The sequence below is a fragment of the Microtus ochrogaster genome, linkage group LG1 (assembly GCF_000317375.1).
Source record: "Microtus ochrogaster isolate Prairie Vole_2 linkage group LG1, MicOch1.0, whole genome shotgun sequence".
In the NCBI taxonomy this organism is placed as follows: Eukaryota; Metazoa; Chordata; class Mammalia; order Rodentia; family Cricetidae; genus Microtus; species Microtus ochrogaster.
In genome coordinates, this window is record NC_022027.1 from 34,657,802 (window position 1) to 34,675,106 (window position 17,305).

The following is a 17,305-nucleotide window of genomic DNA, read 5'->3' on the forward strand; positions in this document are numbered from 1 at the left end:
CTTGCCCAAGGTCAGGCAGTCAGAACCAGGGTTTGTCTCAGCAGCTGGTAACCAAGACAGCACACGGCCATCTGAAAGCCCAGTGTTGCTAACTTGTCTAGAGTGTTCCTGAGAAATGTCCGGCCGTGTAATCCATCTGTTTACTCCCTTCCTCAGGCCGCCTGTGCTGAGGGCCAGGAGGAGAACTCGTGTGGAGCCCTGGGTTATTGGCCTCATCTCTTTTTTATCCCTGATTGTCCTGGCTGTGTGCATTGGGCTCACCGTTCACTATGTTAGATACAGTAAGTATGAGATGTCATGGTATCATGTGACCTACTCCAGTTATTTCCTCGTGGAATTTCCTGTTTTGGCTTGCCTCGGGGTTGTTTCTTCATTGCTATGATTTATTTGCATAAGAACTCTTTGACTGCTTTGTTTTTCATTTTAATCTCCACAAATCAAGGAGGCTTCATCCTTCCATCTTTAAGGGAACAGCGCTTCCTACTAAGCATAAGATGCTACTTTCCTTAATAACTGGGAAGTGTATGAAGGGGCCTTAAACAGGGGAAGACCACAGATTAGCTAGAATATGATGTCTTGAGTTAGATGAGGTCACAGGACGGTAACCTTGATTAAAAAAAAATCTAGTTCATCAAAATCTTAATATTTCAATAAATGAATTAGACACTGAACTATGATGTAAAGCTAAACTCTGTTGGGCACTCAGTAAGTTGGAAAGATGTTCACAATGATGTGTTATTAAATAAGTGCCTATATTAACTTAAAATCTTATTTCAGAATGTAATGATGACAGAGGACACGATATGCTGAGCTTAATTATGAGGGGCTTGACTTTGTGGTAACCAGGTCTCTCACTGCCAGATGAACTGCTAGTTGCTGTTATGAAGAAGGTACCCAGGGGACTACAGAGCTATTCTTCCAGGATGTAAGAACCCTTCTGAAGTTTCCCTGTACTGTGCCTTGCGTTTTAATTAGTTGACTCAACTATGACCTCTTAGCTTAATATCTCCCTGAGTGACTAGATTATATGTTGATATTGAAGGCTTTGAAACTTTAGAAGCTAATCACTTGATTCTAATTTAATTGGGAATCTGAGGCAGGTGTTTCGCCTACAGAGAAAGAGCTATCTGTAATCTGTTTATCTTTGTGCACTATCTACAAAGTACAATCTCAATTTCCCGACCACAGTGGATACATCTCTTTTGGGTGGTTAAAAAAATACTTAAAACAGATTTTCTTTGAGGTGCTGTTTATACACATGTAGGTCTTTAAAGCTGGGGCATCTTTATTTTGGTAATAGAAATTTCTCTGGAACATTTTTAATACAAAAGAGTTGCTAAAATAACATTGCAACACAGATATGTTATGAATATACTGAGCTTCATTATGTTGTAAGTATTGTTATTTCCCTATGCATGTGTAAGGTTATAACTTACTCAGTTTTATATTTCAAGAAGTTTGAATATTCCTGGCATATATTAAGTCCCTTATAAATGTTTATTTAATAGTGAGTGACAAAAACAAATGACGTGGTTTTAGGATTATCTGGTTTCATAAGAAACCCCTTGCAATGTTAGAGACTTGATCACTTTCGTGAGAGAAAAGCACTTCTTCATCCCCTTTGCCTCTTCCTAAACCAAGTTGTGTAAGGTGATGGATCTTACTCACACGTGCACACTGAAAACCAGGTCATGTTTTTCAGTAACTGGTTCCTGCGTCATATTGTGTGGATGATCAGCTCAGAAACTGTAACACAGGACTTCCCACACACCACACCTGAATAAATAGTAATTCTTGTATGTTACTGTTTTGTATGTGATGTGTGATTTGCCATCTGGGGGTGGAAACTAACAATGGAGTAACTAAAACAATGAGCATTCTGTAATTCTCATGCCAAACCAAATAGTTGTGTTACAGAGTAAAGACATGTGACTAGGTTTGGAAAAACATCATTTTGATCCTCACTTTATGAAACCAGGACACACACACACACACACACACACACACACACACACACACGTACACCCCCCCATGAATATATCATACTGCCTAATAAGGTAAAATAAAATGCAGAATAGAATAGCAGTAGTTTATAAAGATAATTATGCAACTTTTCAATATTTCAGTAGCTTGAAAACTTTTCTTTCAAGCATGTATATTTCAGGCACTTGCCTGTTATTCCTGACATTTTGGCCATTCAAGGTAAGATTTGTATAGAAGGAGAAGTAACAAAAACACTCCTTCTCTCTTGTCCCTCACTTAAGTTGAGATTACTCAGAAATTCCTGAACTTTTATTTTCTCCAGACTATGCTTTCTCTTCATACTTCATTTGCTGCTTGGGCCTGTTAAAGTGACCATCAATTTCTTTCTCTGCCTGCCAAATCCTCTAGATTTGGCCAAAGTATTAAGTTTGCCAGGGTTTTTTGAATTAATGTTATATTAAAATTTCATAATTTTTGAAACCTGCAAGAAGGCTCATTACACAAAAGTGCTGGCCATGTATGACTGACCATTTCATTTTGATCCTTGGAAGCCATGTAAAGGCATAAGGAAAGAGTTGACTCCACAAATTGTCCTCTGACCTTCAGGTGCTTCCCGTGGCACTTATGCCACACACACATGTGACCTGCACATATAGAATTTTTTGTTTTACTTTTCAAGACAGGGTTTCTCTGTGGTTTTGGAGCCTGTCCTGGAACTAGCTCTTGTAGACCAGGCTGGTCTCGAACTCACAGAGATCTGCCTGCCTCTGCCTCCCGAGTGCTGGATTAAAGGTGTGCACCACCACCACCCGTGGGTATTTGTTTTGTTTTGCTTTTTTCATTCTAGGACATTCAAAGGAGTCTGTGCTTAGTTAGGCTTTGTCTTGAAATTTTGTATTTTTTGGCTTTGTCACATTATTTTTGTCAAGTTATTTACATTGCTGAGACTGGAAATCCCTAAATAAAGATAGCACAGCTTTCTAAAGGGGTTATTGTAAGGCAAATGAGGTGTATAAATAGCCTGAGTGCCTACACCTGAGATGCTAGTGCTTGGTGTTAATTCCCTTTTCTGCTGGGGTTTAAGGGAAGAATGAAAAGAAAGAAAGGAAGAGGAAAGAACTTTGCTGTCTGACAATGGTTTTGTACCCTGTAAAGATTTACCACTTGTACTGGTCTAATAAAATGCTGATTGGCTAGTAGTCAGGCAGTAATACAGCTGGGATGACCAGAATAGGAGAATTCTGGGAAGAGGAAAGGCTCAGTCTGCAGTCATCACCCAGACTTAAAAAAAGGAAGATGAAAATGCCTCACTGATAAAAGTTACTAAGCCACATAGCTAACACAAACAAGAATTATGGGTTAATTTAAGATGTAAGAATTTGTTAATAAGAAGCATCAACTAATAGGCAACCAGTTTTAAATTAATGTAAACCTCTATATGTTTCTTTGGGACTGAATGGCTGTGGGATCTGGTGGGACAGAAACCTTTGTCAACAGAGCCTGAGCCTGGGTGAGGCATAGTCCATTTTCTTACAATAACTATTTTCAATGGTCTTAGGCTACTGTTATGCTTGCAATGCTTGGTACAATATCTCTCTCACAGAAATGTGGTAGGCATTAATATACGTGGAAGTTAGACACAAGTTTCCAACTAATTGATGCGTAGAAGAGGAAATCTGTACTACATTGACCCTGCAATATGTCAACAAACCAGGTTGTATGAATTGGCAGTAGAGATTGGACACCAGACAAGACATCCCCTAAACCTAGAGGTGGAAAACGACTTCTCTGACAGAGCAGTCCAGTGAACCTATATAGTGTCTATGGAAGGTTACACCAGGTGGGAATTCTAGCTCCCTAAATTTCTGCTTTCTGGAGTTGAGTAGTGGTGGCACACACCTTTAATCCCAGCACTTGGAAGACAGAGGCAGATGGATCTCTCTGAGTTTAAGGCCAGCCTGGTCTACAAGAGCTAGTTTCCAGGACAGGCTCCAAAGCTACAGAGAAACTCTGTTTCAAAAAAACTTAAAAAAAAATTCTCCCTAGCCTCATTTCCATTTCCAGTAAAAATACATTTTCTCAAACTAGAGTCCAGAATTGATGAATAGTTAATGCATGGGGGGTCTACTTCTTTAATATAAAATAATTCAACCATTGGTAGCTTCTAAACACAACCTGATGTGCTCATTCGGCTGGCATGGCTTCATATCCTTTGGGCTAACTAGGGAATAGATAACCTCTGAGTAATTAGCTCACAGTTCCCATGCGGTATTCGCATGGCACTCCAGAGCACCAGGCATTTCTCACAAGTTTTACAGTCTATATAATGCAGTGTGATAAGTATATCCCTTTATTCTGAGATCACCCGGGAGCCTGGAACAGGATGATGGAGCTGATGACCATCAGCATTCCTTCTTGTCTTAGTGTTTTAAGTAAGTAACAAGTGGAGTCATAATCATGCTTTATACATCTGATAAAGATTATGATGGGTTTTACTTCTTCCCTTGTAGATCAAAGGAGGACCTACAATTACTACAGCACATTGCCATTCACAAGTGATAAGCTTTATGCTGAGTTTGGAAAAGAGGCTTCTAAAAATTTCACAGAAATGAGCCAGAGAATTGAAACTATGGTAAGTGACATCTTCTCCATGCTTATGACACTATGCTTTACTTGTAGACATCAAATACATCCATTTGGTGTATATAAGACATTAGTATTCATCTGGGGGAGGATTTAATAGTTAAGAAAACAGAAAACCAGCAGCATAGAACAAAAGAACAAAGGCTTGAGTGATGAATTCCCATCACTATATTACCTCGACCACAATCTGGAAGTTTCTTGGCTAGTGAGACAATTTACATATGATGTGATGGAAAGAGAATTGAAGAGAAACTCCTATCAGCTGATGTCAGTCAGTGCCATGTCAATGTGTGGCAGATCACCTTTCGCTCCAGACAAATATCCTTGTATGTTAATTTAGGTATTAGGTTAATGTAATTTGCACACATGTCTTTTAGTTTTAATATTCTGAATAAGGACAGAATGGAAATAACTTGCATTGGCTTGTTTTTGTTGCTACCATGAAATACTTCAATAGTATATTTTCTAGTGAATGGAGGTTTATTTTGGTTCCTGGGTTGAAAAGTGCTGGGTTAAGGGTTGCATCTGATGATGGCCTTCCCTTCTTGGCAGATTCGGCAGGGGACTTCACCACATCACTAGACAAAAGACAGAGAGCGCTTGAGTACTGAGTCTCTTCTGCTCTCTCTCTCTTCTTCAGAGCCACCAGGATTCAGTCATGGGCTCTGCCCTAATAACCTATCTAGTCTGACTCACCTCCTGAATGCCCCACCTTTAAGCACTATGGTTTTTCACTCTCTTACTACATTACAATGGGGATTAAATTGCAGTTGCGTGAAGCCCTGGGAGGCGTTCCAACCATGTCTAAACCTTAGGCCAACTGACACCCTTTCACAGAAACTGTGCAGTCTCTGAGATCCTGGTGACCTGTGTACTAGAGAGTGAGACATGTGTTCCATAATATTAACACTCATGTAAAGAAAGAAAGGGAATGGAGCTCAGAAAGTCAACATGCTACTCTATCCCTTTGGTTTGTTTGTTTGCTTGTTTGCTTGTTTTTGCCATTTGTCGAAATAAACTTTCTAAGATCCAAATGGATTTCAATTTAAAGTAATATAGATATTTAGTAGCTTCCAAATCAATAATTTTGAAATTACTTGATAAAAATAAACCCTTAAGTAAAATCTTCCAAATGAATCACCAATACTTATCCATATGATGGTCACAGTAACATCAGTGGAGGACAGATTCAGGAATCAAAGAAATAGAAGAATAGAAGAAAAAAAGCTAACTCTTTCTGCAATTCACCCATCTGTGCTCACTCTGTCCTGGGACGACTTACACACTGAAAACAAGAAGGAACTGAAAGCTTTACTTGCTCAAGTCCTGAATTTTAAACTTCAAATTCATTTGAACTACTACAGCAAGAAATAGTTTCATAAAAATACTATCATCTTACTAGAGAAACTTTGTACCTGTGTTTATTCAGAACTCCAGTCCATGGGACTTTCTCGGAGCGTTTCCAGTGTCGAACTGGGCACCCAGTATGTGAGCACACTTAGTTAACCGTCTCATACAACACTGACACGCATTCATTTTTACAACCCGCTCTCACTTAGGGAGACTATTCCCTTCCTTCTCCAAAACCACCAGTCCAGACAATTTCTTTCTCCTTTAAGTTGTTTGACTCAGGCATTTTGTCACAGTGATAGAAATGTGAAAAACTAAGATAAATGTTCCATTGTCCTTGTCTATCTGCTGTAAAAGTTCTTAACTCAGGAAGTGGAGGGCGAACTGTTTCAAGGAAACAGCAGGCTCACTGTCTTTGATGTCCTTCTGAGCAGAAGGTATAAGTCTGCACTGGCCTCAGTGTGGCTGTCATGCTGAATGCAGAGCTCAGCTCCCAACACTGGGTAGGATGCCAGAGAGGATTCTTCAGGTTCAGTACATTATGAATGGTCTGTGTTTTGTTCACTCGCTTGCTTTGTCTTGTATTTTAATTTGCTCCAAAGCATTGGATTAACATGAAGAATTTGAAAAAAACTGCTTTTGTTGATGAGTTTCAAATGTCTTTTAACAGGTGAAAAATGCATTTTATAGATCTCCACTGAGGGGACAACTTGTCAAGGCTCACATTATCAAGTTCACGTATGTAGACCTAAGATGCTATTCTAGATTTAACTTAATGTGGAAACAACATTTTTAATGCTAAAAATTTTAACTTGGTCAGTAATAAATATATTTTAAAATACTAAATGATTTGATGTGATTCAATTTAACAAGCATTTATTCACCTGCTCTATGAAATCCATAGACTAAAGTGTACTTTAGTTTGTAATTTGAAAATGAACATGTGCAACATGCCTGTTGAGGACAGGTATAATCATTGGTGCCAATGATTGTGTGTGTGTGTGTGTGTGTGTGTGTGTGTGTGTATGTGTGTGTGTGAACTAATCATCAGAATTGGGGACTGAGTAGCTAGCCATACCCTGGCAAATGAGATCTTTGTCTTCATGTCTTGGATTACCCACCCCCTATCCTAGTTAATTTAGCCTAATTTCTTCTTTTCTACATTTTTATGCTCCAAACATTTGCCTAAAGGGATTTTGAAACTCTTACCAATTATTGCTAAATAGCAAGTTCAGAACATAATTTTCCTACTGTTGTTCTTTTGTGTTGGAGACAAGGTCTTGTGTTGTAGTCCAGGTTTGTTTTGAACTCCAATCTTTTTGCCTTAGTCTTCAGACTATAGGTGTGTAATTACCTGGCAAAACACAACACTTGAAGTAAAATGCTACTATGGATCTTAAATAATGTATTCTAACACATATTATTCATATTCTTCAAAAACGGGGTGAGAACTGTTTACAGTATTATTTAAATGATACCACTCTGAATTAATTCCCAGTCTGTGATTAGCTGATATCTCTGAGGCATTACTTTGACGACTTTATCCTTAAAAATTGTATACCTGAGATAGTGTGTTTTGGCCCTCTACTTCATAAATTTTCATTCTCGTAAGGGGAACATCATCCACATGGCGTCTTATGCTTATTGGGATCTGTTTCTATGTCCAGTCTAAGTGGTTTTCCTGATTTCTGTAACAATTTGCCTGTTCCTTCCCACCTGGCAAAAGGCTGCATGGTGAATTCCTTAACTCAAGAAGAATTAATCACACCACTGAGAAACCTGAGGTGCCATACAAGCCTCTTTCACCTGGGCCTCTTAGTTCATAAAATAACTAAGCACCACCAGTTTAACTCTCTCGTCCTTTCCAACTTGCCAGATTCATCTTAATGATCCTCCTGTTGCTTGTTCTTTCTTCCTTTGGGGCTGTAACATGAAGAAGCACAAGTTTAGGGAAATCATGAACACTTAGAGAGCCAATGAGTTAAGACACTAGAAGAACACAGGAGCAGAGAAGGTGAATCTGATTGATGGAAGGACAGGAAGCTGAGATCAATGTTTAACTTTTAAGAAAACAAAGTGTTATATATAAAAAAGAAAACCAAAGAACCATTCATAATAATTTCACTCACAAACTTGCTCCCTCCCTCAAGTCTTTCTTTTCTTCCCCCCTCTCTCTTTCCCTTCCTTATTTATTTTTGAACAATAGTAAAGAATATGATGGAGTGTCGGCTCACATGCTGCTGATTTTTCGAATTCCCTCTACTGTGGATCCTGAAACTGTGCACCAAATAGTTGAACATGTTCTGCATGAAAAGCTGAAATATGCTACAGGACCCCCCAGCGTTGATCCTGAATCGGTTGAAATTAAAAGTAGGTTGGTGTGCTGTGCTCTTACATAACGTAATTTTAAAATAGCTTTAAACATTCAGTTAAAAATTTTTCCTCCCAAGAAGTGTCTTTATTGTGCCTTGTATGCTGGATCCAGAGCCTAATTATACATGGAAAAAGTGGCATTGGATATTCTTCTGCTGTTGTTGCTTCCATAGCATGTTCTGAGAGTATGCATGCAAGGAAAGCTTTAATATGTTTTCTCATAGCTACTTCTTAAGATCATTTCCAGTGAACAACTGTAATTCACATATATTCATTTTTGTGTGTTGCACAACTGTAATTAGAGAGATTGAAGTAGACATTTTTGTTTTATATTTTCTGAGACTACAAATGACTATCAATAATATTTTATAGTTTATGTAAGGACAGTTGCCCTCTTGGTTCATGACTCCATATCCATGGAGTTAGAAAGCACTTTATTTTTACAAAACCAAAAATATTAAAAATTATTGTTACTGAGTATAAACATTTTCTTGTTATTTCTGCAAACAACAGTTATCTGCCTCGAATTTATATTATCAGGTGCTATATGTAATCTAGAGATATTTAAAGTGTTGAGGAAGATGTATATGTGTTACATGCAAACACTGAACCATTTCCGAGCGTGGCTGGTGTTTTGACATCTTTGGGAATCCTTACACTAAACCTCTATCGATGCAGAAGGACAGTGTATTTCATTATTGTTGCAACACTGTGAGAATGGTACACAAACCTAAGCTGACTATTTCTAATTCCCTTCTTAATATGACACATCTTTTCAAAGCTCTCTGTCTTTGGCTCATTGATAAGAAAGGAAAGACTGGGAAGAAAAGGGTCTATAAATTTCCCTATCTTTCTTTCAGTATGATTATTTTCAGGTAAAACAATGAGCTAATAGACACAAATAATTGAACCACAAAATATGATAGGGTGTCATGTACATTTGTGCTTACTAGAATGCCATTGCTTTCTTCCTGGGTTCTACAAATTTCTTGTTCAGACACAAACATGCCCTTCTTTGCCGCCACTTCTCCCTCCATTTTTGGCGCTGAGTTGAGCACATTTGTCTGCTTGTCTTGCTATGTTGCCATGTGTTGTGTGTTCACCAGGATTCTGATTTCACAGAGCATCACGACTGATACTTGCAAGTGGCATTGTGAGACATCACAGACACACAAATTCCATACACTTTCTCCGTTCATACTGTGTTTGAATAGCTCACTGGGCTTCCCTTTCAAAGCACACGTCACAAGACAAAATAACTAAGGATTTCAGGGTAGTAACAGAATAACATGAAAGCAAAGCACAAAGCTATTCTTGGGATGGGAACAGATAAAACCTGCACTTTTAGAAAGGAGTTGGGGTAGAGAATAGAAGATATGAAACAGATTATTAAAGTAGCTGAATTGCAACTAAGATTCAATAATCCATCTTCCTTATGTCTTCCATTTCCCCATGATGGCATGATGGAGAAGGTAAAAAGGAGTATATCGGGGCTGGAGAGATAGCTCAGAGGTTAAGAGCATTGACTGCTCTTCCAGAGGACCCAGGTTTAATTCCCAGCACCCACATGGCAGCTCACAACTACCTGTAACTCCAGTTTCAGGGACTCTGACACTATCACAGAGACACAAATGCAAATGAAATAAAAATAAATAAATTTAAAAAAGAAGAATGTCGGTAATACAAACCTAAGTATCTCGAAATTATTAAGTACCCGAAGAAAAACTAATAAATTAATATGATTTCCCTTTAGAACACCTGTCTATAAATTCAAAGAGAATCGTTTAAATCAGGAAATGTGAGTGCTTAGGGTATTCTGTACCCTTTACTTGAGCAAGTGTTTGCATATGACTAGGTCCTGACTGCTGAGTGTTGCCAAGGTAAGGATCTAGCTGAACTGAGAGGGACGTTGTGGGTGGTCTTGTATATCCAAAACCCTTGCAGAAAGGAAATTTAGAGAGGAGAAACATTATTTTTAATTGTGCTCATGGAGCTGAGGATCGTGTTACATGTAAGAACTATGCTATTTCATAGTAAAATGTTCTGAAATGATGGTTAGTAAAACTATTATTGCACTTAAGGAATCAATATTATTGTTTATTTAATATTTTTTGAAGAGGGGCCATTTACTCCCAGGATTCTATTTTCTGGTTTAAAACTCACATTCTCCGGTTTCAACACAAAACTCATGAATCAGCATTATTGAGAAATGCAACAGTAATCTACATTATAAACGGATTATCTGTATGCTTCTTTTTTACACCAGAGTTCCAGGTTCATTGTTCATGCCTCCTCTCATTTTTGAAAGAGTTAAAAATGAGGCAAGTCGGTGATAACGTAACTATATTTCTTTCCTTATAACCCAAGAATACTGTCTTAGAAATTTATCAGCTGGCTAGTGCTGAAAATCTCACACAGTGATATTCTGTTATGCTCACCCCATCCTGTTCTCCATTTGTGTGTATTTCAGAAATCAACAAGACAGAAACCGACAACTTTCTCAACCATTGTAAGTTCAATGTATTCATTAAGACTGCATTCTCTGATTGCAGAAAGGTAACATTCTGGAACAGGCTTTGTGCTGATACTGTAGACACAGGATGGATGGTTTGTACATAGTTCATGGCTCTTATTTTGGCTCTGAGATATGGTAAGGAATAACAAAACTGGGAGAACTTCAGATTGGATGTACAGGTGCCTGTGTCCATGGGAACAGAAGAGAGTTGGACAACTGTTAAAGAAGAAGCAAAAATACTCTCTTTGTATGTGGTTAAATTCATAGTTTTCACATATAACATTGAGCCACATGCTGTTATTTTTCATCTAGAGACAAACTTAATGTCAAACTACTCTAAATAAAATCATCCCGATTTTTGATATTGCTCATTTACAATAGTAATCATGGACTTGTGGAATATTTGATGAAATAAAATATGATGAAATTTTAAAGGTCTTGATTCTAGACCTAGTCCTTCATGCTCTCATAGCAGACTAGTCACTGTGGCTCAAAGAATATATTTAAAAGTTACCCAGCTGGTAAGAGGACATTTATCATTCTTTTTTTTTAATGGAAGGAGGGATGGTGAGATGGCTTGGCAGATAAAGGTACTTGCTGCTAAGCCTGACAACCTGAATTCAATCCCTAGGACTCACATGGAGGAAGCAGGAGACCAATAGCTTCAGGCTGTTCTCTGGCTAACAAACACAATAGTAGATACATGCATGCATACACACTAATTAAATAAATGTAATTAAAAATTAAAATAAAACCTTGCAATGTTGATTAGTTTATAAAGTTTGCTAAGCCTAGAACCAAAATATAATCCCATTGTCTAAATGACATATATTCTTGCCATCAATAATGATTAGGGACCTAGGATGTGCTGGTTTTGTGTTAGCCAAAAGTGATGCAAAATGGGTAACATATGCCTGCCCAAAGCAGCTTACACTCTGATATTACCAGGTGCTTGATTCATGACCACATAGTTCTACAGCAGTTTTCACTCAAGGGCTTTGATATTGCACTAGATATCATGCCTCACTCTGGCCTCTCCCTCATGTAAGAGAATGTTACTGACATCTAGTTTGTCTCAATCAGGAGCCCTACCATGAATAGTCACTCTTAACTAAAACTTTATGACTCGAAGCATCTGTGGTACCCAGGCTGAGAAAAAAAAAAAAACTGCATTGTAAGCAATGCAGAGGAATAATAAGAACAAATAAAGAAATAATAACAACAACAAAGATAGTAATAATAACAAAACCACTTTGTATACACATATGCAAATACTATCATTAGTCTTGTCATGAAGGAAGCATGAAAGAAGTCACAATGAATTTAGTTTGGAAGCAGAGAAATTGTCACTTCAAAATAAATAATGTAGAATTTAGATCTCACAAAATGGATAGGAGTTGACTAAATAAAATGTTATTTACATATTGTTAAAAACTTGAGAAAATGTTTGATCTCTTGGATCACACAGTAAAAGAAAATTGGGATGCTTAAACAACTGCTAATTACTGTCTCCTGTCTACTCTGCAGGTTGTGGGACACGGCGGAATAAATCGACAGCACAGACTAGCCTCAGGATCATTGGCGGGACGCAAGCAGAGGAGGGAGAATGGCCATGGCAAAGTAGCCTGCAGTTGGATGGGTCCCATCGCTGTGGAGCAACTTTGATCAACAACACATGGCTCGTGAGTGCTGCTCACTGCTTCCGAACGTAAGTCCCGAGCTTAGAGGATGGAGCAGAAGGGAAGGACATGTGGTTTTTCATTATATATTCATGAAATAAGTCATGAATCTTTAGAGAAGTAGGTTTGGCACAAATCAAAAACAACACTGTTTATCACAAAACAGTGGGAATCTCAGAATGTTTAGGAGGAGATTTTACAGTCTCTGGAAATGAAAATGATGCCAGCAGTTGTTGTGGTGTAGTTACTTACTGAGAAATTAATTTATGATAGTTTGTCAAAGAGCATAGGACCTTTAAGCCACATTTGAATTTTGAGCTTGTTGTCAAAGATAAGAACTGATGGTCACTAAGTATCTTAATAAGTACCAGAGTTGGGCAGATGGTAGTTTTTATCTCTATGACGAAGTTCCAAGAAGATAAGGAAGTGTGACGCAAGTTGGAAGTAGCAAATTTTATAATTGAAGTTGGGCTGTGGAGGCACATGAATTTAATCCCAGCACTCAGAGAGGCAGAGGCAGTTTGATCTCTGTGAGTTTGAGGCCAGTTTGGTCTACAGAGTAAGTTCCAGGACAATCAAAGATACACAGAGAAATGCTGTCTCGAAAACAAACCAAGAAAACAACAACAACAAAAAAAAATAACCCAAAACAACAAGAACAACAAAACCCAAATTTTTGTAATAGTTAATTTATTTTAGAAGGAATGTTGACTTTTCAAAATTACATCAAAATATTGACAATACTCACAGTAGTAATGCTTTTTAAAGTTACACGTAATCTCTGAGGATCTCAGAACATACATCCTTGCAGGAAGAAGATGTAGGGCATGTAGAACGCATTTCCTTTCATGTGTTGCTTGTAGCCACTTACAGCAAGGGCACCTGGATCTGCACTGGGTACCATGATGCTTGTTGTGACATCTAACCTAGGAAAAACACTCTTGTGCCTTTTGCACCTGACTTGAACCCAGAGCTCAGTTTTCTGATGGGACAGCATTTCTTCCTTTTAATATAAACTATAACTCAAAAAAAATAAAATTTTATGCTGATACCTGTAGATCAAAAATTCCTTACAAAGTATTACACTGATATCAAGGTAAGCTAGAATGTATTATTGTTACTATTTTTCTGTAGGCACAAGGATCCATCGAGTTGGACTGCTTCCTTTGGAGCAACAATACAACCTCCAAAACTGAAGACTGGCCTGCGGAGGATAATTGTCCATGAAAAATACAAATACCCATCTCATGACTATGACATTGCGCTCGCTGAGCTTTCTAGGCCAATCCCCTGCACAAATGCAGTGCACAAGGTTTGTCTCCCGGATGCAAACTATGAGTTCCAGCCTGGACAGCAGATGTTTGTGACAGGATTTGGAGCAATGCAAGATGATGGTGAGCATCTGGAAGGAAAAAAAAATCAAGTCATGGTGACCTAATTTGGAGTTGGAAGGCATTTACAAAAATGAGAGTTATGACAAAGGGTGTTCATTGTTCACTGGATTCAGGCAAAAGTAGGCTTTAAGTCACTTAGAAGATGCATGCATTCTTTCTGGCCGTCAGCTTCTATTTACTGCTGTTACTGTGAAGGTGCTGTAAGTTATGAAATGGAGCAAATGTGCCTTCCGGACACCGAATGAATTCCTTTTTCTTTAATGAGTGTATGTACCTGTAGGGTGTGTGTCTGTGTGGAGGGGGCTGTATGCTTGTACGCTTGGTGTGTTCTCTGATGTGAGTGTGTGTATAGGTCAGAGGATGATATCAGAATGTTTTACCCAACCTTATCCATCTTATTTATTTAGTGACAACGTGTCTTTTTAACAAATTCTTCTCTTGTACATTACATCCTGACGGTTTTCCCCTCCCTTCACCATCCTGCCCCCGCCTACCTTGCCTCTCCCTCAGATTCACTTCTTCTCCATTTTCCTCAAAAAAAAAAAAAAACCCAAGATTTCTCAGGGATAGAAACTGAACAGAAACTGAACACGAAATTACAAATTACATTAGGACTAGGCACAATAGGCACAAGTCCTCATATAAAGGCTGGATGAGGTGACAGTTGGAGGAAAAGGGTTCCAAAGAGCAGCTAAGAGAGCCAGAGACAGCCCCGCTCCCACTGTTGGGAGGCCCACAAGAACACCACACCATGCAACTGTAACACATATGCTGAAGACAGACCCCCTGATTGTCACTTCAGGCTCTGTGAGCTCCTATGAGCCCCACTCAGTTGATTCTGTGCATTGTGTTCTCATGGTGTCCTCCACTCTTCTGGCTCCTACAATCCTTCCTCCCCCTCTTCTGCAGGGTCCCTGAGCTCCTCCTAGTGTTTGGCTGTGGGTCTCTGCATCCACTCCCATCAGCTGCTGGATGATGCCTGTTTGATGAAAATTGGGATAGGAGCCAATGCATGAGTATAGCAGACTATCATTAGGAATTATTTCATTGATTTTTCTTTGCCAGTTGTGTTTGGTTCTATTTTTGATCTCTGAGTTGTTCAGCCTCTTGTTCCTGGCCATTCAGGCAATGGGAGTGTGGGTTTCTTCTTGTGGCATGGGCCTCAAGTAGAAACAGTCATTGGTTGGTCACTTCCCCAGGTTCCGTGCCACTATTACCCCTGCACATCTTGCAGGACACATTGTACTGTGAGGGTTTTGTGAATGGGCCGATGTCCTAGTCCCACTGCTGGAAGTCTTGCCTGAGTATAGAAGATGGCGAGTTCAGGCTCTGTAACTCTCATTACTCCTGCCTTCCTTTTGGATGTTCAGCTGCTTATTAGACCAATCAAATGTTTTAGGCAGGACAAGTAACACAGCTTTATAGAATTAAACAAATGCAACATAAAAGAATGCAATACATCTTTGCATTATTAAACAAATATACCACAGCATAAACAAAAGCAACTCATCTTAAACTAATATTCCACAACAGCAGATCCTTGGTTTTCTGAGGATCCATAGTAGCTATACAAGTTTGTACTACTACCAGCAATGAAGACATGTTCCACTTGCTCCACGTTCTTGCCAGCATGAGCTGTCACTTGTGTTTTTCATAGGATGTCTTACTGAACCTAGAGCTAGCTGTTTCAACTATACTGGTGGCCAGTAAACTTCCAGATTCCGCCTGTCCCTGCCTCCCCAGCACTGGGGTTTCCAGCATATGATACCACATTAGGATTTTGCTACTGAATTTCCTACTAGACAGTTAGCCCTGTGAGAATTTAGGGATTGTTGATATACCTAATTGTGAAGATTAGGAAATCATACAGTTCTTCTCCCCAACCAAAATCGATGGTGCTTCAGCAAGTTAAAGCTTTTTCTTTGGCGCTGGAAATTTTATTTAAACTAGGTGGAGAGAATTCCTTAAAATATTACTGTTCTTAACACAACTTCTCACCCCACTTGCATATTGCCATCTTATTTAACAATTAGACAAGAGTTTTTTTGTTTGGTTTATAAAATACTTGTATCTATGAAGATGACTGTCTTTTCTCAGGATTTTCACAGAATCGCCTTCGGCAAGTTCAGGTGGATTACATAGATACCCAAACCTGCAATCAACCTCAATCTTACAATGGTGCCATCACGCCTAGGATGTTGTGTGCTGGCTTCTTAAAAGGAGAGAAAGATGCATGCCAGGTATGGACTTGCCTACTAGTGTGCTGGACAGTGATTTGTGCACCTTCCATTTTGAAGTAACTATGGATTCACAGGGAACTGCATAGATTTTACAGAAGATGGTCATGTTCTCTTTCAAGCAGGTTGTGCTACATACTATTTTATTTTGTGTGTGTATGATGTGTGGGAATGCATGTAGCACAATGTACATATGGAGGCCAGAGGACAACTAAAAGGGACAGGTTCTTTCCTTCCATATGCATGCTTCAGGATTGCATGGAGGGAGCCAGACTTGGTGGTGAATGCTTTTATCCTCTGAGCCTTCATGCCTCAAGTGTACTCATTACCCAGTTTCCTTCAGTGGTTACAGTCACATAACTATAATAAAACTGTAGATGGATAAAGTTATATAAAATCTGGAGAACAGACAGTGGCACAAAAATATGTGTCTAGGTATATGATATTTTGTTGCCTAAGATAGACTTACGGAATTGTCATTGCAGTCAAGATTGGAGTCTATTCCATTACTCTAAAGATCTATATTGGGCAATAAGCTCTTGCCCTTTCCTGCTGTCTCTAATATCACAAAATTGCTATTTTTTTTTATCTATCTCTATAATCCTATTATTTTCAGAATGTTAAGTAAGATCACACAGTTACTTGTTTTGGAATTCCATTAGTTTTTTCTGCTACTACTCTTCACTATTTATTTATAGAAAAGCAGTCATAATTACTCCAGCTTGTTTGTGTAAATACGTTTATGTGATATATACCTTACTACAGCTCTCCTGGCAGCAGAATGCCTTTCTGTGGATAGCTGTGCTGCTCTGCATTTCAACACCCTGAGGTGTAGGTTTGTTTTTTCCTCTTTGGGAATCCACCAGCCAGCTTTCAAGTAAATACACAGAGACTTTTTCTCACTTATGAATACCCAGCCTTAGCCTGGGCTTATTTCTAGACAGCTTTTCTAACTTAAATTATCCTGTTTCTCTTTACCTATGTTTATTCTCTATATATCTTATTTCCTTTTTATTCCATGGCTGGCTGTGTGGCTGTGTGGCCGTGTGGCCGTGTGGCCGTGTGGCCGTGTGGCCGTGTGGCCGTGTGGCCGTGTGGCCGTGTGGCTGTGTGGCCGTGTGGCCGTGTGGC

At 38.9% G+C, this 17,305-nt stretch overlaps 1 protein-coding gene across 1 annotated transcript in view; it reads left to right on the forward strand.

The window, feature by feature from the left end:
• LOC101987339 (transmembrane serine protease 11E) overlaps window positions 1–17,305 on the forward strand; it is a 72,322-nt gene that overhangs the window by 54,375 nt on the left and 642 nt on the right. Inside the window, exons 6-13 of the mRNA XM_005359433.1 lie at window positions 157–281; window positions 4,494–4,615; window positions 6,647–6,714; window positions 8,183–8,346; window positions 10,820–10,858; window positions 12,392–12,572; window positions 13,678–13,937; window positions 16,035–16,177. Coding sequence (XP_005359490.1) covers window positions 157–281; window positions 4,494–4,615; window positions 6,647–6,714; window positions 8,183–8,346; window positions 10,820–10,858; window positions 12,392–12,572; window positions 13,678–13,937; window positions 16,035–16,177 — 1,102 coding nt within the window. The remainder of the gene's footprint in view (window positions 1–156; window positions 282–4,493; window positions 4,616–6,646; window positions 6,715–8,182; window positions 8,347–10,819; window positions 10,859–12,391; window positions 12,573–13,677; window positions 13,938–16,034; window positions 16,178–17,305) is intronic.